This window comes from Myotis yumanensis, unplaced genomic scaffold, assembly GCF_028538775.1.
Source record: "Myotis yumanensis isolate MYYU_CA2020_CCGP unplaced genomic scaffold, mMyoYum1.0.hap1 SCAF_16, whole genome shotgun sequence".
NCBI lineage: Eukaryota > Metazoa > Chordata > Mammalia > Chiroptera > Vespertilionidae > Myotis > Myotis yumanensis.
Genome location: NW_027223767.1, coordinates 37,732,274 through 37,756,575, shown reverse-complemented (window position 1 = coordinate 37,756,575; position 24,302 = coordinate 37,732,274). Strand labels below are relative to the sequence as shown.

The 24,302-nt window shown below is 56.2% G+C and overlaps 1 protein-coding gene across 2 annotated transcripts; it reads right to left on the bottom strand.

The window, feature by feature from the left end:
- Nucleotides 1–1,052: 1,052 nt before the first annotated feature.
- LOC138994471 (signal transducer and activator of transcription 5A) lies at nt 1,053–20,859 on the bottom strand. Of its 2 annotated transcripts, none has more exons than XM_070394435.1 (19): nt 20,762–20,859; nt 19,834–19,971; nt 19,328–19,484; nt 18,095–18,184; nt 14,850–15,024; nt 10,402–10,532; nt 10,043–10,194; nt 9,409–9,564; nt 8,835–9,014; nt 7,419–7,506; nt 7,188–7,310; nt 6,710–6,802; nt 6,018–6,224; nt 5,366–5,460; nt 5,141–5,271; nt 4,531–4,686; nt 3,800–3,866; nt 3,392–3,496; nt 1,053–2,373 (listed from the first exon to the last, which is right to left on the bottom strand). In XM_070394435.1, the coding sequence occupies exons 2-19, from the start codon at nt 19,959–19,961 to the stop codon at nt 2,211–2,213; spliced, it is 2,397 nt and encodes a 798-aa protein (XP_070250536.1). In that variant the 5' UTR covers nt 19,962–19,971; nt 20,762–20,859; the 3' UTR covers nt 1,053–2,210. The 2 variants fall into 2 exon arrangements, with proteins under 2 accessions (XP_070250536.1, XP_070250537.1); XM_070394436.1 differs by having other exon boundaries at nt 3,800–3,851.
- Nucleotides 20,860–24,302: the final 3,443 nt, after the last annotated feature.

The window sequence follows — 24,302 nt, the reverse complement described above, 5'->3', positions numbered from 1 at the left end:
CCAGCTTCCAGGTAAGGGTCCGTGGAAGAGCCAGGGGTCATACTCCTTCACACAAAGGTGTCCGAGTGGAGGCCTTCCCCCCTCCTCCCTCCAGGGCCTTTGCAAGCTGGGCCTCCTGTTTGGGGTCTGATAAGCTACCTAAGGGGGTTGGGACGGAGATCTCCCACCCCTCCCCCAAGGCCTCCCCTTCCACAGTTGCTCCATTATCACTTTGTCTTCAGTCACTCAGTGGGGTGAACGAAACACCTAACCAGCTGCTGCTCTAGCCTGCAGTCAGTGGTGATAATTCACAGACATGGGCGCCCCCTCGGCTCTCCCACCCCCTCCCCCTGTGCCGAGTCCCACGGAGCAGATCTGAGCAGGAGTGTGAGATATGAGCCGCCTTCCCCTGCAGAGATGGAAGCGAGATTAGTTTGCTCAGGCGGGGCTGGCGGCTGCTTCCCTTCCCACCCACCCCCAGCACCCTGCTCTGGGCCCCTGCACCTCCTGGGGCGGCTGCCAGCCCCTTCCCTCCTTTGAGCTCTGAAGAAGTCTTGTCAGCAGGCCTTTGCTCCCTCCTTCCCCCAGGGGCCCCAGTGACAGCCCCTGGACCTTGGGGAGACTGTCCCCTTCTGCCCTGACCAGCCTCCTCCTGGTCTCGGGCCATTTGAGACACAGTGGCAGTGGGATGGTGCCATCTGCTGGTCTCTGGGAAGAGGGCCGGTTGGGAGGCTCTCCAGTGACCCTGGCCCCAGAAGGGTTGAGAGTCGCGGTGGCCCTGGCCCTCAGCCGCCAGCTTCAGGATTGCTCACAGCAGCGGCCACACTTCTTCCCGCTCCTCGCGTCCCTTCCCCCAGCAATCCCTGCCCCATCCTTTCCCGAGACCGAGGCTTAGCTCTTTAGTCTTGTGAGAAGCACTGACCGTGTTCCAGGGGGGTTGGCCCACCCTTAAAACACAGAAAAGGAGCAGAGTTGTAGCTTCAAGCTACACAGCACAGTGTCAGCCACGTAGGACGGAAGGAGCGAAACGCCGCCAGCTCCCAGGGCTCCCCAACCAGGACCCACACCAGCAGTTTTATGAAAAAAAAAAAAAATATTTTATTTCAAAACACTTTTCACAAATGTATGGCCTATGTACAAAGTACAAAAGACTCCCTCTTCTCACCCCCCTGCGCCTTCAGAGAGGTTTCAACCTGGGGCTCCCACTATCCCACTGTCAGCTGCCCCTGGCTGCAGGCCAGATAGCCTGGGAGGGCGGAGCCAGCGAGGTTGGGAGCCAGGCCTTCTCCCACCACAGCGGGTTATGCAACTGTGATGAGGCCTCTTCCAGGTTCCACCTCCCAGCAGCTTGGAAGCAGAGATCAGCTTTCACCCCTCACTCCAGATCCCACTGATTTGCTGCTGTCTCTCCATGCAGGTTATTTCCAGGACCAGAGGGGATCAGCCCTACAAGTCCTGGGTCCCCTGTTCACACCAGGTCCTACACCTGTCTTCCCCTCTCCTACCTCTCCTATAAGCAACAGAGGCAAGGAAAGGAGGCGGGGGCCAGATGGAGGGGTGGGGATGTTGGGTGCGAAGGAGCGGGAAGCGTTGGCAATGGCATCACGCTCTGGGTGGGAGGCCAAGAAATTACACACGCGGAGCGGCTCTGGCGGGCCCGGCTCAGATGACCCATCTAGGCCGAGGGACTTGGCCACAACCTAGATAAGCTCTCAGTTCACAAAAAGTCTGGAGTCCATGTTCATCTCCAACCTCCCTTCCAAGGGAAGAAGCAATAGACCAACACGCGTGCATGAGAGCAGATGCACATACATGTGCGCGCGCACACACACACTTGGGAGGCAAAGCTTCTAAGTCGGGAGTAAAGCTTAGAGATGCTGCCTGTCTCTATTCCCCTCCTCGAACAGTTTCATTCAAATAGCTGCTGAGCAGATGGAGGCCCCAGCAGGAGGCGGCTTCCTGCACTGAGTACCTGGCGCGACTGAAGCAGCTCAGTCTCTCCCACCGCAGAGACGGGCCTGGGGGACTCTCCTGAAATACCTTGATCTGGAGAAAACGGCGGCTGCCTGGGCAGCAGCCACACACCTAGGACTGCGAAGGCGAGGTGGCGCACCTCGCACACAAATATACACGGTGCCCTGCAAGGGCACCAATATGCACAGCAACACGAAAATCACAATTAATATGAACCCTTTGCACGGGTAGTTTCCAAGAAGTGTGGGGTTCACACATCAGGAGAGCGGGCCTCTGGTAGAGCTGAAGAGCCCGGTAGGGGGGGACAGGCGGGGGTCCAGACTGTCAATCGGGCGGCGTAGGAGTTCCTCCACGTGCCGGGCTACGTCCATGGTCTCGTCCAGGTCAAATTCTACATCCTGCTCAAGGACGGGGTCAGGACTGGTGGAGAGAGGGGGGATGTCAGAGGGAGCTGGCTGGTCTCGCTGCCTCAAGCTCTCGGGGGCAAGTCCCCAGTCTGCTCCCCACTCAGACCAGCTCTGGCTAGACCCCTGCACCCCAAGATGTAGTCACTGGCTCTTTGGGAGGCACCCAGTCTCATCTCTCACTGCCTCACTGAGTGATAGAGGGGAATTCATTTTCCTCTCCCTGTCCTCAACTGTCAAAGGAGGTGGCTGACCCAGTGAGCTCTGCCCACCTGCAGCGCTATTCCATTAAATCCTAGGCACCATCCACTGAGCACCTATGAGGACCTGGGCCTTGTAACCACGTTACTCCAATCCTTCCAGCCACCTGTAAGGTAGGCATTCACTCAGCTTTTCAGAGGAGGAAATGAGGCTTGACCATGTCCGGAATCTTGCTCAGGGCCTCCTGGCTGGCGACCCCCCCAAGCCTGTGGGGATCCCACTACAGCTTGAGCCTCCCAGGCAAACAGACAACCAGCCCAGACCATCCACAACTCAGAAGAGAACTACTTCTCTACCACGGGAACCCCACAGAGGGGCAAGGATACCCTGTTCCCCTGGCTCCTAAGAACGACCACCCCATTCACAGCTGTCTTGTGTGAAATCCCTACAGCAGCCTCACCTGTGCTAAATGCTTTACACACACTCTCTCGTTATTCCTGACCCCAACCCCCCAAGGCAGGTATTCTTGCTTCCATTTTACAGATGAGAAAACAGCACCAGAGAGGCTCAATAATTTTCCCAAGGTCACACAGCTAGTCAGCACCACCGCAAGGACCCTGCTGTGTGTTAAGTCCCAAAATGCACTGTGCTTTTTACTGGTTGATCTCACCCTCCCTGCCCCTGGCAGGCACATGCCAGAGCTTGGCCTGGGCTGGGTGGTCTCAGACCTGGAGGAGCTCTGGATTCCTTGGCCCACAGCCCTCCAGGGGTCCAGCCCAAGGCCAAGTGCCCAGTCCCAGCCCCCCATGAAGCCCTGTAAGAACACAACCTACTTCTGTGGGTACATGTTGTAATGAGCCTGGGGACCCACAGCCGGGGAGGGGGCCTGTTCTATGTAGGTGGCATTGCCCCCAGCAGAGTCTGCAGACGTCACAAACCTGGAGGAGGAAGCAGAGCAGAGCCTCAGCGGCCTCAGGGCAGCGCTGACAGGGGACGGGCTCAGGGGCATCTTTCTGCCTCTCTCAGGGGCAGAGGACAAAGTGCAGGAGGGGGCCCTGGGCACTGGCCCATGGTGACCAAGCCCGTTCCCTCCCCAGCGCTGAGCCAGGTTTTAGGGAGAATGGAATGCTGGGCCCTTGGACGGGAGGGGGTGGTGGTAAGGGGTGAGAACAGCGGGGGTGGGGGGCAGGGGCGGGGGAACAGAGGCAGCAGGAGACCAGAGCTGGACCCCAGACACTTACTCAGGGACCACTTGCTTGATCTGTGGCTTCACGTATCCGTCCACGGCTTTAGCTGCCGAGGGGGGAACTGTGATGAGAACCAAAGTTTCTGGGCACTTGTCGGAGGGTGGAAACGCACCCCACGGAGCCTGCCTCTTATCCCAGTTGCTGGGGGCCTCAGCCAGGATGGGATTTCCCACGGACCCCAAATGAACACCTGCTGACGGACCCGCCAGAGGGCGACCCAGAGCCTGGCTTCAGGCTCATCCCTGCTCCGGCTTCCTTTTCTGGCCCTTTGCTTTCTCTCTCCCCACCCCTACCACTTCCGAGGAAACAGAATCAACGCCAAGGAGCCAACGAAACCAATGGGTTGGGGACTAGTTGAAGAGGAAAAACCTGTCCACTGTGCTCCTGCACTGCGCCTGGGAGCAGGATTAAGGGCGGGGAGCTGGGCCGGTGGAGGAAGAAGTGCGTTATCTGTGGGTGTGACTCATCCTGGCTCCTCCCCAGCACTGCAGCCTCCTCTCCCAAGGGCAGAAGTGAGAGTCTACCGGCTTTTCCCTTGGCAGAGAAGAAAGCAGGCTCCGTGGTTTCGCTTTCCCTCTCCTCGCTTACCAGCCCTGAAATCCTCTCCACCTGCTTTGCACCATCCCGTGACCGAAGCCCATAGGGCTCTTGGGGAGTCCCCACTGCCTAGCCTGAGAGAGAGTCCTTGGGCCGAGGAGGACTGGGGAGGGCCAGGCAGGACGCACCGAGCACAGGCGTGTAGTACTTGGCGAAGACCTCATCCTTGGGCCGGTCGGGAAACACGTAGATGAGATAGCTCAGGTCGCCCAGCCGGTCGGCCAGGGACCGGATGGAGAAATCCCGCGTGGTGAACGGCTTCAGGTTCCACAGGTTGCGGTCGGCTGTGAAAAGGACAAGCTCGTTCCCACAACCCGCCGCCCGCCCTCAGGAGAAGGCCCGGGGTTGTGGGGCTCAGGACGGGCTTGCGGAGACACCGGGTCTCCTACTAGTCCCCACGGCAACCCCATCCCTGAGATCCCTGGCGCAGGGCAAGGGAACGTCCGTGGGAACATCCTACGCAGCAAACCGGGCGAGTAGATACCGACAAGGCCAGGTCAGGGCGGAGAAGGGAGAGCATGGAGCTGCTGACAGACTCACCCAGCCATCCCGGAGCCTTAGGGGGCCAGGATGTTAGGTTCTCCAAAACGGGAAATGATAGAAAGGGAATGTGTTTCCTCCCAGACTCTGAGCTCAGTTCCTATCTTTCCCACCAGGTACCTTCTAAGGATGCAGGCCCGATGGAGAAGGGGGCGCGGGGAAATTGGGGCTGGAGTGTGGACAAAAGAGGGCACTCACGAGAGTCAAACTTCCAGGCAATGGTGATGCCCCCGATTTCTGAGTCGCTAAAACGCAGTAAGAAGGTCCCATCGGGCTTGTTGATGAGCAGGTCGTGGGCCTGTTGCTTATTCACAAAACCTAGGATGGCCCTGGGAGCACGGAACATACAGTGTCACTGCTGGGCCAGCAGCCACTGTCCCCTGAGCCCACGCCCTCTCAACCCCCATGCCCGCCACTCCTCACCCGTCATTCCAATGGGGCTTGTGATGCTTCTTCAGCACCTCCATGACCCCGTCAAACCACTGCCAGAAGGTATAGTTCCAGCCCGGCAAGTTCTCCTGAGAACCCCAGGAAACCCCAAGTCAGGGCTGGGGCCCCTGTCGTCACAGGTGGCCCAGGAAACCATCAGTGCCTCTTGTCCTCATCCAGACCCTCTCCCAATTCCTCGCCCTACCTGTCCCACACTGCGGCTGTCCACACAGTCCCCAACCCCTCTGCGAGGGAACTGGAGAGTCAGCTCGCCTCTGGTCTGAGAACCAGAGGCCCACAACAACCCCATGGGGAGGGGGGTGGACATACAACAGCCATTCCTGCCCAACCCCTTCATTTCACAGATGGGGAAACTGAGGCCCAGAGCAGGGCAGGGGCCTGGCAAAATAGTTAACCAGGCGAGGACTAGAGCCCAAGGATCCGGACTCTCAGCTCCAGGCTCCTCTCTGTGGTCCTGCTCTGGCTGTCACAGCTGACTGCATTCCTTGGGGTACCAGCCCCCTCCATCTCTCCTGCTTGTGAGAGAGGGTGGGGCACTGACCTCAGGCAGAACCCTGTCCCTGAGGCGGGGGAGGGGTGGCAGGGCCCAGGTGGGCCCAGGCTGGCAGCCGGCGGGGGCCCTCACCCTGTTGAACTGGGACCAGGACACGGACATGCTGTTGTAGTCCTCGAGGTGGCTGCTGCTGCTGTTGAACAGCTTCTGCGCCAGGAACACGAGGTTCTCCTTGGTCAGGCCCCGGTTGCTCTGCACTTCGGCCTTGAATTTCATGTTGAGCGCTTCACACAGCTGCGGCCACAGCACTTTGTCAGGCACGGCAAAGGGCACCCTGCCCTGAGGGGGAGAGAAGAAGGGGCGGGGGGGATTGAGGGAGCAGGAAATATTCACACACTAACACAGACACACAGACCTACAGATACCTAGAGACAGAGGAGACTGAGAAAAACCCAGAAAAGGAGACAAACACAAGGGAAAGGAAGGCGGGGTAGCAGGGGCAGAAGGTGGGTGTGCAAGATAGAGACCAGACCAGGGGACTGAGGACAGAGATCAGTAACCCAAACCACAAGCCAAAGGAAGATCAAGGGCCAGATCCCAAAGACGAAGCTCACGGACCTGGGAGACCCTAATCCTAAGACGGGAGCCTGGACACAGCCCGAGGGCATGCCGAGAGGGCAGGGCACTCACACCAGCTGCCCCTCTCCCCTCTCCTCACTCGAGCTGGTCCCGGGGTGGGGGAGGACCACCCGGCAGGGCCCCGAGGGGTTGAGAATGACCCTGGGAGACCCTAGGCTCAGGAGACGGGGTCCCAGGGGACTCACGGGCTCGGCAAAGGCGTTGTCCCACAGCACGGTGGCCGTGGCATTGTGGTCCTGGCTGCCGTGAACAATGACCACCACAGGAAGGGACAGGGTCTAGGGGAGTCAAAAGAATGAGAGTTGAGGGCATACGACCACCCTCTTGCCCTCGGCTTGGGCAAGGCTCCCCACCTCATTGCTTCCCCGCAGTCCCAACCACAAGCCCCTCCCGCCAAAACCAAAGCAAAAACAAACACACGAGAAACACAACATCTTTCTTCCTGGCCCATCGCCTGAGTTCCGTGGGCCGGTGCCAGATTGCAATACAACCTCGCAAACAGGCACCAGCAGTGAGAGCAGGTTTTCTGATAGCATCACAGGGCAAGTCATCCAAGAGCCACGGACTCGGAGCTCTCTGGGTTCCCAAACCAGCCCGGTGGCCGCGGGCAGGTCCCTGCGCTTTCCTGGGTGACCTGCGGGCAAGGGGAGTGCGCGCCCTCACCTTCACCTGGAACACAAGCTCATTGCTGCCCACGCTGAACTGAGACTCAAACAGGACCGTGAACTTCTCCTCCGTCACGGACTCCGCGCCCCGCCGGTCAGCGCGCTTGATCCTCTTTAGCGACTGTAGGTAGGGCCCGAGGGGGGCGGGGGTCGGGAGATAGGAGCTGGTTACAGGGACCGAGCTCTGGGCAGACCTTCCCTCCCTCCCAGAGCCAGGCCCTGTCCTCACCATGTTCCTGAAGTGGGCGCTGAGGGTGCCAGTGGCTTGGTGATACTCCATGACGCAGCAGTTGTTCAAGATCTCTCCACTGCACTCGCTGTGGAAGAGACGGGAGCCCCGTCTCCACACAGGCCAGCCAGGAACATGGCCCTGCTGCTGGCCGGGCCCACAGCCCCTGCCCCACCCCCTGAGAACGTTCTTCGCTGGGTCCCGGCCTTACTTTCTCATCAACCTGACAGTACCCAACAGTCGTCAAGGGTGGGGTCTGGGTCTCTATCATCAGGTTCAAAATACCTTGAGCATCAAGACTGATGTGAGGCCCTTCAGCTTCTAGTGAACTTAAAATCATGACCACAGCCTACAAGTCTCCCCAGGACCACCCCCCGCCCTCCTCCCTGGCCTCATGGGGTTCCTCTTCCCTTATTCGGAACAAGCAAGCCGTGCTGCCTCGTCTGTGCTGAACATGCAAGCGTGGTCCAACCTCAGGACTTCTGCACTCACTCTTCCTGTTGCCCCAAACCTTCTTGACCTTCTCATTCAGGTCTCGATTCAAATAGCTCCTCAGAAAGGCCCTCCTCAACCACCCATGTGGTGTTGATACGTTTACCCAGATGCTGGGATAGCACTCTGTCTTGATTTTCTTTCTCCCGGGTATCCCTTTTTGACACTGCCTTATTTTCAAAAGCACAGGACCGTCTCCCTCCCCAGCCAAAACGTAAGATCTAAGGAAGTGAGAACCTCTTGGCCTTCATCACCCTATGCCCAGATCACATGGTAGGCCCTCAGTCCACATAACCAAGTCTCCCACTTCTCACGTCCACTCCTTCATTCACTCGTGCACTATACCCTTTACGAGTGGCCTGCCCCGACCCCGGGACCCCAGCCCTGGGTTCTCTGTCCACACATGCACCTTCCGGACAAGGCCCATGTTCTCTGCCTGGAAATTTGCCCTCTCCAGGCTCCTTCACTAGCTGCCTCCCATTCATCCTGCAGCCTGAGACAAAGTGTCGCTGCTCCACCTACATCATGACCCACTTCCACACGTCTCCCTTGTCACTCACCAGTAAGCACTTCTCATGCCTGCTGCCTACTCTTCTAGTCAAGCACAGTCAAGTTCTGTTTGGATTATACCGGGTCCCAGTACTTAGCACAGACCCTAGAACACCCGAGCAGTGCAATCCTTGTTGACCTACTATGTGCTGGGCACAGCAGGGCCTGGGGAAGGCCTCTGTTCAGGAGGAGCAAAGTGAACACCAGGACAGACAGAATGAACAGGAGAGACACCGCACGGTGTCTGCAACGCCAGGACAAAATACTGCAGAGAGGGAGGCCGCACTGTCCCATCACTAGGCCTCCACGTGGAGGACAGAGGCAGGCCCCCGACTGAGCTTGGAGTCAGGCACCAATAAGGAAGGACGCACGTACTTGCGGGTGTTCTCGTTCTTGAGCAGCGACTTGGCCTGCTGCTCGCTGATGATGGTGGCCTTCACCTGGGGGGGGTTCATGTGCACGTTCAGCTTCCCCCCCACCAGCAGGCGCACGGTGGCTGCAAACTTGGTCTGGGTCTTCAGGACCTGAGGGGGCTGCTTCTCAATGATGAACGTGCTGCGGGGACCCAAGGGACGAGATGCTGCCTCAGGGCACAGGGCTCTGGTCCCCCGTGTGGGGAGGAGGCCGCACACAGGGCTCGGCAGGCAGAGGAAGGGCACGTGGCCGAGACCCTGTTCCCAGGGAGGCCACTGAGAGCCGGGGGGAGGCGGGAGGGGAGGCAGGGACATGAACTCGGCAGCTGGCACGGGGCTGCAGGAAGCAAGGGCAGCCCAGGTAGCGCTCACAAGAGAAACTGGGAAAGGTCAACGGCGACTGGGGACAGAAGGGAAAGGGTGTGAGCAGAGAGAGACAAGGGTGCCAGTGAGAGCCCCCCCATCTGCAAAGCACCCCCTGCCTCCCCCAGGCCAACCACATGCGGGGCTGGGCGTGGCCGAGAGGCAGCAGTCACCTGGTCACCAGGGCGGAGATGATGTCTGTGATGGTGGCATTGACTTCGGCCAGCATCTCCTCCACGGGGCCGGGGATGGGCAGCTGCTGGCAGAGGTGCTCAGCTCTGCGGATCTGCTGCCGGTTCTGCCAGATGATCTCGGCCAACTTCTCACACCTGCGCCCCAGCCCCGGGGCCAACGGAAAGGACAGGCCTTCACCCCTCCCCCAGGCCAAAGGTGAAGAGGCTCCCAGTCTGGGGTGAGCCCCCCAAGACCTAGCCCCACGCTCACCCAGGAAGCCTCTACACCTCAGCGCCCACTCCTGTCCACTGAGCAGAGCAGGACAGGGGCTGCCCTGACTTCCAGAAACACAGACACGCAGGAGGCGTGACCCTGATTTGTACCCAACCAGCCGAGCATCAGCCCAGAGCACCTGGCCCTGCCCCACCCCCAACACAGTGACTCCCTTCCCAGGGAGGAGCATGACGGGGGGCACCAAAGTCTGTGCCGGGAACCAGACCACTGGTGAAGTAAGACCTGTCACAGGACAGAGCGAGCGGCTGCACATGGAAACTCGGGAGCAGAATAAGCAGCTGGTAGACCACCCTGAGCCCCTCCCCCCCTCCCTACCTGCCCCTGTCCCCCCCCCATTACCAGGACTGCAGCACGTCCAGGCTGCCCTCAGGGGGGCCCCCATTCCCGGCCAGCTGCTGCCGCCGCTTCCACTGGATCAGCTCGTCATCCAGGATGATGGTCTGCTGCTTGCGCAGCAGCTGCAGGGTCTTCTGGTGCTTCTCGGCCAGCTCCTGAGGGAGGGGAGCAGGCCCTCTGGCTCCCGGGGAACAACCCTGCAGGGCCTCGCTCAGGAGGCAGGGCCTCCCCCCAACCTGCTCTGCCTCTCAGGCCCCCACAGGCCTCCTGCCCCCGGGGCCCTGGCCTATCCCTCTCCCGGGTCCCCGACAGCTCAGGATGTGGACCCCACGCCTGGCGGAGAGGGACGCACACCCACTCACCACGCGGTATTGCTGCAGCGTCTGGGCCTCGCGCTGCAGCCAGGCCTCCAGGGACACCTGCTTCTGCTGCAGGGCTGTCTCCCGGCTCAGACGCTCCTGCGGGTTCAGCTGGGCCAGCTGGGCAAACTGAGCTGGAGGAGGGACAGGACACCGTGGCCATGACCCCCAGCTTCCAGCAGGAAACCCAGAGAAACCACACTCGTTCTGCAGACAAGACCCTCAGGGTGACGTGTCTGACCAACGGCCAGTCAGGGATCTGGCAGCCAAGGGCCCCGGAGATGCGCCTGCTTCACTCCCTGGCCCCCAACTCTGAGCTCCCCTCTAGGGACGAGGAGACAAAAGCTTGTGGGGACAGCTGAGGAGGATCCTACCACCCCAGCCCACACAGCTGGGGCCCAGGCTTCCTCATGCCACACTGGGGTCCGGCTTGGAGCCACACTGCCTCGTCTGGCTCCGCCTGGCCATCTGCTAGCGGGGTGGACCCGGGGGAACCCCCTCACTCTCCTGTGCCTCAGTCTCCCCGGGTACAAATGGGGAAGCCTGCTCCCTGCCTCGGCGGGTTGCCTGGGAGTGAAAAGGGCTGATATGGAAAATGCTCAGGAAGCTGCCTGGCACGTGGACGCTCTGGGTGAGAGTGAGTCCTTGTTGCTCAATGGGCTACAGGACAGGACTGAAGGGTGACGGGGACCAGCAGCTCTCAGCCCCGCCCGCCAGGGAAGGCCCTGCTCCTGGGCCTGTGCCGCCTCCTGGGGCACAGCTGCCTCTTCTCGGGGAGAGGAGGTTTTCTATGCGCAGGAAGGCGCCTCTCGAGTTTGTCCAGGTTGGGTCACTGTGAGCTCAGCTGACCAACAGGAAGAGAAAAGAGAGAAGATGGAGAAGAAAGAAGAGAGGGAGGGAGGGGCCTACACAAAAGCAGCAAGATTCTCAACCTGCTGCAGTGGCTCAGTTGGTTGAGCATCATCTGGTGCACCCAACCGCCAGGGCACTAAAGAAGGCAAATGCTCAATGTTTCCCTCTCTCTCTCTCTCTCTCTCTCTCTCTCTCTCTCTCTCGTCTTCAGGTGGGGATTTAAAATAAATTAAGTAAGTTAAGAAAAAAAAAGTAGCAATATTCTCTCAGGAAACGGAGGCAATTCTCTTCATATTAGCTTTAGGAAGCTCATCAATGGTAGGAATAGGAGTCAGTGAGGCATAATTACCCTCTTTAAAAATATCAGTTATGAAATACTTAAGACATAGGGAAGGGAGAAAGAATGATATAAAAACACCTGTGAATTCATAACCCAGATTAAGAAATCAAACATTTCCCAATTAAAGCCACCTGCTCACCTCCACAGCTTGCGATCCCTTCCCCCGCCTAGGGAAACACTATCCTAACTTCTGGGGTAATTATGCGCAGCCAATAGCCATTTTGAACACCCAGTGTCCTTTCTCGGGCTGAGTCAAGAAGATGTGAGCATCAGCATGTCTTGGTCAATCTGCTGGCAGGCCTCTGAGGGCCCCGTCACACTGACCTAGGCCCTGCCCAAGGTCACACAGGCTGGGAAGGACCAAAGCAACTCCAGACAGCCAGGAAGAGCCCAGGACGAGAAGGGGATGCGGAGAGATGGCCCCCATCTCACTGCAGGGGCCTGAGCAGGAAGAGCGTCGTCCAGCAAGGCACACAGCAGGGTCGTCCGGGTGCCACCTCAGGATCCTGCCACCACAGGGAGGTGGTGGTGTCCCCAACGCCTGGTGCGGCCTCCCTATGCGAGCGGCCCAGTTAGGTTTCTCCTGGCAATTTGCAGACGTTTCTGGGAAGGCCGCCAGGAGATGTGGGGCAATTGTCTGCTCCACTGGAGGGAACTGAGCCTTCTCTGCACAACAGATCAATAGTCTGTGTTTCTGATGGTGAACTTGATAAATGAGACGGAACTGACATTGCATGATGGGTACAAGCCCAAACCAGAACCCAAACCCAAACCCATACATAGGAAACAGAAAACCCAAGAACAGGATCATCGATATGGTGACCAGTCCACGGCCTGGGAGAGAACTAACAGCTTGGCTATCCTGTTCCCCCATCTGGGAAGTGGGCTTCCCCTCCCCCACCCCCGACCCTGGGGCCAGTCAGGTATGGAATCAGATGGGAAGAAGACATGCTAGACTCATCCCACCGACATCTATTCAACACCTACTGAGATTCAGGCAATGTGCTGGCCTGAGGGTACAGGAAATACTGACAGGGCAGGGTTAGGAGGAAAGCTTAACTAGGCAAATGAAAATAGAATCCTAAGCAAAGTGAAATAATAATAAAAGGAAAAATAGAGAAACAAAAACGGATATGAACAAAACTGAAAATAAATACTGAAATGTTGACCTCAATTCCACTGTATTAAATGTTACATTAAATATCTTTGGGCTAAACACCTTGATTAAAAGCAATGGTTGTCAGAATAAAGACAAAGGCAAGACAACTATATGCTGTCTACATTTTTAAATTTTAAAAAGCATGGATAAAGATATGCTGTGCCAATATGGAACAGGAAGGCTTGGGAAGTTATGTTAATTTCTGATAAAGTAGACTTCAAGACAAAGAGTATTACCAGAGATGGAGAAAGATATTTCATAATCATTAAAGTGTCAATCCAGCAGACAGACAATTATCATAAATGCATGTGAATCTACTAAAAAAGCTTCAAAGTACATAAAGGAAATGTTGACAGAAATAATTGGAGAAGTACACAATTCCACAATATAATAGGAGATTTTGATACCTCTCTCTCAGCATCTGATAGAACAATTAGGCAGAAAAATAAATAAAGACATAGATCAATGGTTCTCTAAGTGTGGACCAGGGATGCCTGGAGGGTGCCACAAAGCCAAAACCGTTTTCAAAAGTCATAAGATTTTGCCTTTTTCTCTTTTAGTCTCTTATAATTATACAGCGGCATTTTTCAAGAGGCTGCAAGATATGTGATATTACAACAGACTGAAAGCAAGATCCAGCTATCTCCCTAACATTAAAGAGATGTGTAAAAAATGTATAGCAATGCCACTCTATTCACTAAATTTTGTTTTGGAAAATATAGATGTTGTGTGTTTGTTTTTTTTAATATATTTTTTTATTGCTTAAATTATTACAAAGAGGATGTTGTTTGTTTTTTTATTTTACTTTTTTTGATACAATTTTATTATGTTAACATAATAAATATATATACTGAATATATATTTAAGTTTTCATGGTGTTTATATACTATATAAATGTTACATAAATATAGCTATATTATATGCAATGTGCATAATATGTAATATTATATAAATATTTATAACATATATTTAAATGTTTATTTTAAAATAAGTATTGTTATATTTGTTAACATTATGGAATTTATTATTTGCTGCTTTTTAATGAAACACAGTAGAAAATAGATCCTTTTCTAGTCCACCAGATACTCTCACCAAGACTGAGCATATGCTGGGCCATAAAACAAGTCTCAATACATTTAAAAGAATTGAGATCCTACAGAGTATGTTCTCTGACAACAATGAAATTCAATAATGAAATGAAAATGAAATCAATGATGATATGACATCTAGAAAAAAATATTTGGACATTAAACAATATACTTCTAAATGCATGTGCAAAAGAATTAGAAGAGAAATTAGAAAATGCTTCAAACTGAATGATAGTGACTATACAGCATATTAAAAATCAGGAGAGGCAGCTAAAACACTGCTTAGCAGGAGGTTTATGACTCTGAATCCATATACTAGAAAAGAAGAAAGGTCTAAAATCAATTACCTAAAGGTCTACCTGAAGAAGCCAGAAAAAGAAGAGCAAAGGAAAAGATAGCTTGACACTTCCTGTTCTCACTAGGATGCTCTGGGAGACAGGAGAATTGTCCACCGTCACCTCCTCCTTCCAGTTCCATCTCCTCTAAGGAAGACTAAAGAAGGGGCGTTCCTAGAGTTCCACCTCTCCCCAGCCTGGTCCAATCTCGGAACTCTCAACCTAAATGCTCCCTCTGACGGGGGAACACTTTGCCCATATTCAGTCATTTATTCATTCATTGAGATATTCACGGAATACCTACAATTAGGGAGACAATATTGGCTAATAAAGTACAGTGATTTAATGACACCTCCCTGCAATTTTCTAAGCAACTCAGGCCAAGTTACTTGTTCTCTTCGAACCTCAGTTTTACCATCTGCAAAATAGAGATAATGCAACTACCTACATCCTAGAACTGTTTGTTGTAAAGGTTGAATGGAGTCATGCATGCAAAGGCTTACCCCAGAGCCTGGCCCACAGCAAGGGCTCCATCACCCGGAGCCATTACTCCTCCCAGGCTTTGGGGAAGGTTCCCAGGAAATAGACACGACCTAGTCCTATCCCTGCAGGAGCTCACAAAGTGGTCCTCGCTGCCATCCTCATGACACACACCGCCCACGCTGCAGCGGCCTCACCCTGGATCCTCAGGCTCTCCTGGTACTGGATGATGAAGTACTCTTGAGTCTGCTGCAGCTTCTTCAGTTCATTCTCGGTGTCCTGCGTGACCAGCCGCAGCTCTTCAAAGGTCTGGTTGATTTGAAGGTGTTTCTGGGACATGGCGTCAACCAGCATCCCAACAGGAGAGGCACCCTGGGGACATATCAGAAATGCAGGCCGCAGTGAGCTGGGCAGTGAGGATGGGAGACACCTCGGACTTTGGGGGATGCCAATACCACAGACCCCAAACTCTGAATCTAGAGTAAAAAGGAAGGGCGATTTGAGCCAGAAGGATAGTCATTTGTCAGCACTGGGGTGGGGGGGACAAAGAAGGAGGAGAAACGTGTGAGCTGGCAGACTATGGAATCTTCATGAAGCATAGCAGAAACTTCTATTGCAGTTCTCACTCCACCAGAGGATCCCAAACATGGTCCATCTAAATTCTCTTTGAAAGAGACTAGAACTCAACACATCCCAAGAGTTACCTGGGTTTTCCTACTAATGATGATGACCCCTCATTCCATATTCTTTCACTGATCCAATGCCATGGGCTGTGCTAGGTGCTGGGACGGAGTGGGGACGGAGGCTCAGTGGTCGGCAAACTGTGGCTCGTGAGCCACATGCGGCTCTTTGGCCCCTTGAGTGTGGCTCTTCCACAAAATACCACATGCGGGCGAGCACGTACAGTGTGATTGAAACGTCGTGGCCCAGGCGCAGAAGTCGGTATTTTGTGGAAGAGCCACACTCAAGAGGCCAAAGAGCCACATGTGGCTTGCGAGCCGCAGTTTGCCGACCACTGGGCTAGGTGAACACGCATTGTCTTTGTCCTCACTCAAGACCTACTTGTGACCGAGGGGAGAGGGAATCAGGTAAACCTCTCGCAGGTGGTGTCCTCAGAACCCCACAGTGAAGTTACAGGGGAAGCATCAACAAGGGCTTTGTGGATTCAGACATTTAAGTGACCTGGTCTGATCTCCTTCTCAACCAAGTCTTCAGGGCCTTTCCAATGAACCGTTCTCAGAAAATTCCAAACTCCTTCCCACAGCCTCCACTGCCCTGGCTGATCGTCCCTGCCAGCCTCTGCGCCCACAACAGCTACTTTCTGTTCCTTAAACACCCAGCACGTTGCTGCCTCAGGGCCTTTGCACTTTTGGGGCCATCACTCTGGAACAAATCTTCCCGAGGCTGGCACTTCAACTGGCACTTTTTCAGAGTGACCGTCTCTGAAGGGCCCATTCAAAACAGCACCACCCTTATCTGAGAGTGTCTAGTTCTTGGGTTTTACCTCTTTCTTTGATTTTCTTTTAAAAAATATTTTTTTATTGATTTCAGAGAGGAAGTGAGAGAGAGATGAAAACATCAACAATGAGAGCGAATCATTGATTGGCTGCCTCCTGCACACCCCCTACTGGGGATCAAGCCCACAACCCTGGGGATGTGCCCTGACGGGCAATCAAACCGTGACCTCCTGGTTCATAGGTTGACACTCAACCATCTCTCTTATCTGCTTCCTTGCTCTAGGATGTGAGCCTTCTAAGTGCTAAGACCTCATCTGTCTTGTGCATCACCAAATCCCTTAGGCCTAGGACTGTGGTCGGCAAACCGCGGCTCATGAGCCACATGCAGTTCTTTGGCCCCTTCAGTGTGGCTCTTCCACAAAATACCACGTGCAGGCTCGCACTTACAGTGCGATTGAAACTTCGTGGACCAGCCCATGCGCAGAAGTCGGTATTTTGTGGAAGAGCCACACTGAAGGGGCCAAAGAGCCGCCTGTGGCTCGCGAGCCGCGGTTTGCCGAGCCGCAGTTTGCCAACCACTGGCCTAGGATATCAAAGGTGTCCAAGAACACCTTCATGGCTAGAAGAAGGAATGATTCCCATCCCCTGAGCCCCCTTCCCCCAACCAGGACAACACCTGCATCACAGACATGTAGTTCTTAATTGGAGCCTAATTCATTTGTGCGTTTACAGATAACTCTGTGATGCAACAAGCCAAGGGACACAAGCATTGTCCTGGAAGACCCTCTGGCTTCTGCTTCCTCTCTGGCCTTACGCATGAGGACTCCCCACTTGGCTCCCTTCTCCCCAGTTGCACTGATTATTTGCAAGTCTTCAGATATGATAAGATGGCTCCTGCCTTCCTGCCCTCACAAATACTGTTGCTACTTTTGACTAAAAACTCCTCCCACCTCCTCCCTCCTGCTTTCTCCACTGTAGTTCAGACCTCTCCTCCCTCAGGACATGCCCCCTGCCCGCCTGCCCCGATTTGAGCTGGGTCCTTTTCCCACATATGCCCCCTGAACCCTCAGTTCACCGCTGGAGAATCGATCATCACCCGAATTCCTCCCAGGTGACAACCAGGTCTTTATCTGTTTCTCCAGGCCTAGCCCTGGGCTGGACACACCACAGACCTCAATACACGTTTACTGAATGAACTGCCGAATTCCTGAAATCAGCGTTCACAACAACAAACAGATAATCAATAAGACCTGTGCTCCCGGCACTATTCGGCGGTCTTTACCCGTGTGATGTCATTTTATGAAATTCATTTTGCTTTGTTGCAGACAGTATAACATTGGTACCATTGTCCAAGCAGGTGTTCAATGCCTGTATGATTCCAGAGCTTGGGGAATGAGTCCCTGTTCTGCCTCTCTGGGCCTCACTTCTCTGAGCTTGACTGTGTTCATTTCTCTGACACAGACCTTGGCTCCATTTCTCCTCACAGACCGTCCCAGAGAATATTTCTTATTTGGCCCTAGCCCATTTATTGAATGACAAATCTTTTCCCTGGTGATTTGTAATGCCATTTCTGACACAGACTGAGTTTCCAGCTGTGTGTGTGTGTGTGTGTGTGTGTGTGTGTGTTTAGGGCTTCCTCTTCTGTTTCATTGGTCTGTTTGTCTGTCCCTGGCCCACATAGTATCTCATTTAATGCTCACAATAATCCTGCAAGGTAGGTACTATCACCATTCCTACTTATAATTGAAGAAACATAAGCTCAGAGAAGTTAGGTAACTTGCTCAAGTTACACAGCAAGAAAGTGGTGGAGCCAGGGACTGAAGCCAGGGGGTCACTCCACACCTGCAAATAATCTTGCCCCTCACACTTGCTCATGTCTCCTCTCATTTCTTTGGTGTCCTCTCATGCCAGTATTTATAAGTCACAGTTATGTCTGGAGAGAAAAGTCTTCCCAACTCCTCTCCCCACACCCAGGGGACACTCACATTGTTGGCTTCTCGGACCAGCCTCTGCTCATTGTACAGAATGTGCCGGATGCAGCGGACCAGCTCCATGGGGCAGCGGTCATACGTGTTCTGAAAGAATCCAAGAGCAGCGACCAGTGGCCATCCTCTGTGTCTACCATGCCTGTCGCAGTGCCACGCCCACACCTTCCTCCCCTCCAGTCCTTGCCTCCGGAACTGTCACCAGTCACCTCGGTCTCTCCTTGACTTGATTTCCCCTCCCAGATCTTCATTTGGCTTGCAGTGCATTAGAAACCCAGTTCTGAAAGCACTTCCAACCGACCATCCCCTATGACTTTCATATCAATGAAACCCTATGACATAGCAGAAATGATGATTCCCATTTCAAAGATGAGAAAACTGATGCTTAGAGAGGTTAAGTACTTATACAGAGCGAAGCAAATGAGTGAGCAGATGACTCAAAACTCAGAGCGCCTAATGTCAAGGTCAAGAAACTTTCCGCCATACTCCAGCTCTGGGTTCCTATTCTGCTTCCCCCTTTGCCCCAGGTTTCTCCGGCTTCCTCCCTCTTCTGGGGTGGACTTTTTATTTCCCTGGCACCCTGCTGCTTCTATTTAAAAGTGGTTCTCTAAGAAATACTAGTGATTTCCAATAAATGCTTGACTATGATTACTACCCACACTCCTTTCCTGCTCCCACTAAAACTTCCTCTCCCCTATCCTCCACGCCCCCCGCCCGCCCCCCCCCCCCCCCCCCCGCCCCGGCCCAAGTGAAGGAGAAGCTACATCTTACATCTAAAGCCTAATTCAAGGCTCTTTTATCTGACAACTCTGTTCCTCTCCTGCCCCACTTCAAGAGCTCTCCCACCTTTAGAAGAGCCCCAAGAGGGATGCCTGGTTGCCTCACGCCCTCATTTCTAGAATCTGCCACTCCTCCTTTCTCCTATAAAGGAATCTTGACTCAGTCCACCTCCATCCCTTCCGCTTGATCTGTCCAGAAGGTGGTTTCACCCATCCTCCTTCTCTTGGGGACCAGCACACCCCACCTCTCGCTTTGTAATATGCTAGAGGGATCCCACAGGTCTGATTTAGAAAGAGGGGGTGGGGGAAATCGAAGCGCAGAAAAGTTGCCGATAAGGTGAAGGTCACACGGTGAGTCAGTGAGTGTCCAGGCCAGGAAAAACCCAGGGGTTCCGACGCTGGGACTAGAAGGCGGCCACGGCCTCCCCACAGACAACCCAGCGCTCACACCCACCTGCAGCTGCGTGGCGTAGTGCCCCAGCTTGATCTTCAGCAAGAACCCATCTTCCCCCACCTGGTGCTCCGCCTTCTTCTGCAGCTCCTGCACCAGGCCCTCCAGGAGCTGGGTGGCCTGGGCTTGGTCCTGGGGATTTTCTGGATCGATGGCATCCCTTGGGGCAGGGCAGGGGAGAGAAGCCTTCTGTGGGTGCCTCCTTGGCAAGGAAGCCAGGCACCCAGCAGGACGCGGGAACCCCAGGCTCCTGACTACGAGTGCTCCAGCGCCCACACGCCTGGTTCCTGGCAGCGCCACGGGCAGCAGAGTCTAGAAACAGCCCCTCTCCCTTCCCGGGCGCCCATTTCCCTGTTCCCCTTTCCCCGCCAACATGGAACAGGGCCCCTTCCTCACAGAAAGGAGCCCACAGGACCAGAATCACACCCACCCACACGGAGGAGCCCTGAGGCCGAGGGGCCTGGCCGGCAGGGTCCCGCCGGGGAAGGCAGCCCAGCCGGGGCACCTACCAGGGCTGGCTCTCGATCCACTGGGCCAAGTAGTGGCGGACCTCGATGGGAAAGTGCTGCCCGTACAGCACCTGCATCTGGCGCAGCGCATCCCCCTGCAGCTGCTGGGCCTGGATCCAGCCCGCCATGGCCGTTCACCTGGGGCGAGCAGAGGGCTGAGGGCGCGCCGGCCGGGCAGAGGCGAGGGCTGGGCCTGCCCCTGGCCCGGCCATGCCCACCCGTGCCCGGACCGCGGTCCGTCGGGCCAGGCCCCTCCCTCCCACAGACCGGCTTTCCTGTGCGGGAAGAAAGATGGTGAGGAGGGGAAGGCCGCCCTGCCCTCTAACGAGGAACCCGCGGAGGCTTGGGGAGGGGCCCTCGAAAGTCAGGTGCCCTCCTCCTCTTCCCCTCCCCTCGCCCCACCCGGGCTTCCCCAGCGGGGGGACAGCTAAAAACTGAAAGAGAAACTTGACCGCGGTGGCCCACGGACCTCGGCAAGAATCCCCCTACCCGGCCTCGAACCCTGGGTACCAATTTCTGGGAAGGGGCGTGGGGGGCTATTCCAGCCCAGAGCGACGCTCCCGAAGGCGTCCCCTGGACGGCGGGGTCCCCGCGGGCACGTGGCTCGGGCTGTTACGGAGGCCGGGGGGACAGACGCGCCCTCTCCTCGGAGGCGCCGGAGCCGCTGCGCCCCCCGTCTCTCTGCCCCTGCCCAGCGCGACAGCGCCCCCTGCCCACGGCGCGCGAGGACGGCGCCCACCCGCGGCGCCTGCCCCCGATCCGCGCCCCCCGTCCGAGCGGTGCCTGAACTCCCTCCCGGGCGCGGGGACTTTTCCCTGCACCCCGCCCGGCCGTCGGGCTTCGGGTCCCCGGGCGCGGGGCCAGGACGGGAGTCAAGTGTCCCCTCTCCGCGCGCGCGGCGCCCGGGACGCGCGGCGCGGCCACCCACCTGGCGGCACCGAGCCGTCCGGCGGCGGGGCCGGCTCTGGGCCCGCGGCTCTCGCTCCCGGCCCGGGCTCCTGGCGGCTGCGGCGGCGGCTGTTACTACAGGAAGGAGCAGAGAGCAGCGATTTCCTCCTCAAAGGTCAGCTGCCTCCGATAGACCATACACAGCGCGCGAGCTCTCGCCAACACCCCTCCCCGCCGCGGTCGCTCCCTCCCCGCCCCCGCCCTCGGTCGCTGGCTCCCCCGCGAGTGCGCAGCGGCGGCCGCGGTCCGGGTCCCGCGCGGGGAGGCTGGGCGGCGCCGCGCGTGGGGGCTGCCCCGACGGCGGGGTCCCCTGGGAGTCCCGGCCGGCCCTCGCGTGGCGAGCCAGGGGCGCGGGAGGGGCGCGGGCGAGGGGGCGGGAGGGCCTGGGAAACCCCGGGCTCTGGAAAGCCCGGACCCGGGCCTCAGTTTCCTCATCCGTGAAAAGGGAGGAAGAAAGGGTTGGACTGGCGGGAGAGGCCTTGCAGCGCTGGCACGGGCGATCGTTCCAGTCTCTAGATGAAACATGTAAATGTGTGCGCGCGTGTTCGTGTGGGTTGGGGACTTCAGAGGCAAAGCCCTGGGGAGGGGAAAGACTGGGGATTCCAGAGAAGCCAGCTCACGCCGCCCCACCTCCCCTCCTTCCACTACTCCCGCTGCCGCGCTCTCGCTGTCTGCAGTTGAAAAAGAACCTTGGCAGTCATGTTTGGACCCCCCCGCCCCCGCAGCGGCCCCCCCCCCGAAATTGTGCAGACAAGAAATGGAAGCCCAGAGAGGGGAAGGGGCTTGACCAGCCAGACACAGTGGGCACATGGCCTAGTTGGCAAGCCATGGGCCATAAATGTCCCTGCCCCTCCCCTCCCCCGGGCCCAGTCCAATCCGAGGCTGGTCCTACCTTCAGAAAGGTCCAGAGGGGGCCCTCTTGAATCCTCAAAGCTCAGGACTGCCCATAGGCCTTGCCAGAACAGGGAACACCCTTCCTAGGCCTTGCCTGGGTCACAGCCCCTCCCTGAGAGCCCCCTGAGGGGCCTGGCGCGTTGGGCAAGGCTGGCCTGGAAGCCTTCCATTCCCTTTGCCCAGTTTCCCTCTCCTCTAGGCCTCCTTCTGCCTGGCAGCTGGTATTGGCAGCACCAAGGTAGGGGCCAGGCTGGCTGCCCTCTCAGGGCCCAGCCAAGCCAAGACTTCTGGGGGTGTGGTGGGGGGGATCATTCTCTCCCACCACCCCTCCCTCAGGCCTTGGTAGGCCTGCCCTTCTATCTCCATTCTCTTCCCCCTTCCACTTTCCCACCTTCGTGCTCCTCCCCACCTCCCCGCTCTCATTCGTTTTACTTCAGAGAAAACCCCACGTTAGAAGCTGCAGAAGCTGGAATGTCCGGGACCCACACACACACTTCCATGTGTGGTCGCAGTCTTAGTTGGCAGGCCCATGAGGAAAGGAATTGAAAACTGTAAGGGGGTTCACAGAGGACTGAGGGAACCTTGCTCTTTAGATGCTCCACCCGGGGAGCCCTGGGGAGGAGGAAGCACGGGCCTCCCCCTCTCTTCTTCCCCTACTCTGTGCAGTGCCTTTGGCAGAGGAGGCTCAGAGGCACAGAACTGGGGGCGGGGCGGGGCGGGGGGCGGGGGGGGGGGGGGGGGAGGCACCTGCAATGAGAGTCAAATGCCAGAGCTGGAAACAACCGTAAAGATGATTTGACAAATGGGGAAACAGAGGCTGGAGAGGGGAAGTGACTTGGCCAGTGTCACGCAGCCTGTCAGTGGTAGATCCAAACCCGTTGCCACAGGGAGGGTGGGCCCCACTGGGCACCTATGCCCTCCAGGCTCTCACTCTGAGCAGGTGGGCAAGTCAGTGGGTGGGAGCAGACTCCTGGATTTCCAAGGCCTCTGAGTCATATGGGGGGTGGGGGGGCAGAGGACCACCGTTGCAATGTACCCACATCTGGGCATCTGGAGAGGATGGTATGGGGGTGCTAGCTCCAGAGTGGGAGCCCTGCCTGCCCACTTCCAGGCAGCCACCTCTCCAGCCTCCTCCCCATGGCCTACAGGGGCCTGCTGCTCTAGCTGGCAGCCCCACCCACCCACAGAACATCTGGCTGGGCTGGGCTGGGCTTGGTTAGGGGTTGGGCAGTCCTGGGTCCTAAAAAGGTAGCATTGAGGTGCCAGTGAACAAAACTGGAGGGGCTAGCCTAAAAGGACATGCCCAGTGCCCTCAGAGCCCTCCTGTGCCCCTCCCCACTCCGTGTCCCGTGGTGCATTCTGGCTCTCCCGGACTGTGAGGCTCTGCTTTTCCATTCTTCTCCTTTTGATTCTCTCTCTCTAGGTCTCGCTCGTTCCCCGGGTGACTCTGTCTGGGTTTCTCTCATTTCTTTGTGCCTCTGTTCTCCCTTAGAGATGCAGTGGGAAGGGGAGGAGCTTTGGAGCTTTCCCAGGATGGGCAAAGGCCAAGGGAGTGGAAGAGGGAAGGGTGTCAGAGTTGGGTTGGGGGCAGAGGTGACTGTGGTCATGGCTCCGGATAACACCCAGAAATGTCCAATTTGGGTTTCTTTTTGCTTTCAGTCCCCTGGTTTGGTCTCTGCTATTTCTTACCACAAAGCACCCTGGTGGTTTTAGAGGCCCAGACTATAGAGGAGAAAAACTGAGGCCTAGGGGAGGGGGTTCAGGAAGATCAGAGACTGCCTAGGGTGCGGACTGAGCTGGGGTCCCAGGATGGCCTCCCCTAACTGCCCCTCATCCCCAATTCCAAGTCACACCATTACATGGGGGAGTGAGGAAGGATTAAAATATATGTTACATATAAAAATGATATAATTAAAGAAACATCTTACGGGAATACGTTCCTTCAAAGAAGACTGACCATATTTTATTAGGAATAATAATGATTCCTGGCCTCGTCTGTAGTTAGCACAGTGTGCACACATCCTGGAATGAATCACGGTACAGTTGTGTGCAAACATGTTTGCACACTTCAACTCAACTCATCCTTGCAATAACCTTGGAGGTAGGCACAGCCAGGACCATCCCCTTTGAGTAGTTCAGGAAAGGCCTGTCCACAGCTGTCTGGCCAGGGAATGCAGAGCTGGCTCCAGGATCCAAGTTGCCTGGCCCTGTGGGAAGGGTCTCGACAGTAGAGCCTTTCTTGACTTCCCCCAACCCCAGCACACACCCACAGAGTGAAGATGTCCCCTGTGACTGGGCTAGCCCATCATCGTTCCGTGGGGCTTCATGTGGCATGCCCATCTCCACGTCAGTCCGGGCCCCTGCTCTGTGGAATGAGGCAGATGACTATGTTGGCATGAGTTTATGAAGGAAGGAAAGAATTTTCCCAGGACCCATTGCTGCCCTGTCCTTGGAGACCAGGTTAGCAGAGAAGGCCCTGCTGATGCGCCTACCCTGGGAAGAACAGATAGAGGTCACCTTGACCTCACCATCCCTGGGAGGGGGCGGAGGGCACGGTACAGAGATGCCTTTGTTTCCTCTGCTGCAACTCCCTTCTTCAAGGAGAGTTCCTGTTGTGCAAGAGCCAG

Coding starts and splice junctions, on each gene's coding strand:
- LOC138994471 (XM_070394435.1), bottom strand. CDS start 19,961: ATGGCGGGCTGGATCCAGGCCCAGCAGCTGCAGGGGGATGCGCTGCGC. Junction 10,533..14,849: donor GGAGAGCCTGAGGATCCAGG/GTGAGGCCGCTG, acceptor TCCCTCCTCCAG/CTCAGTTTGCCCAGCTGGCC. Junction 7,311..7,418: donor GCGCCCACTTCAGGAACATG/GTGAGGACAGGG, acceptor CCCTACCTACAG/TCGCTAAAGAGGATCAAGCG.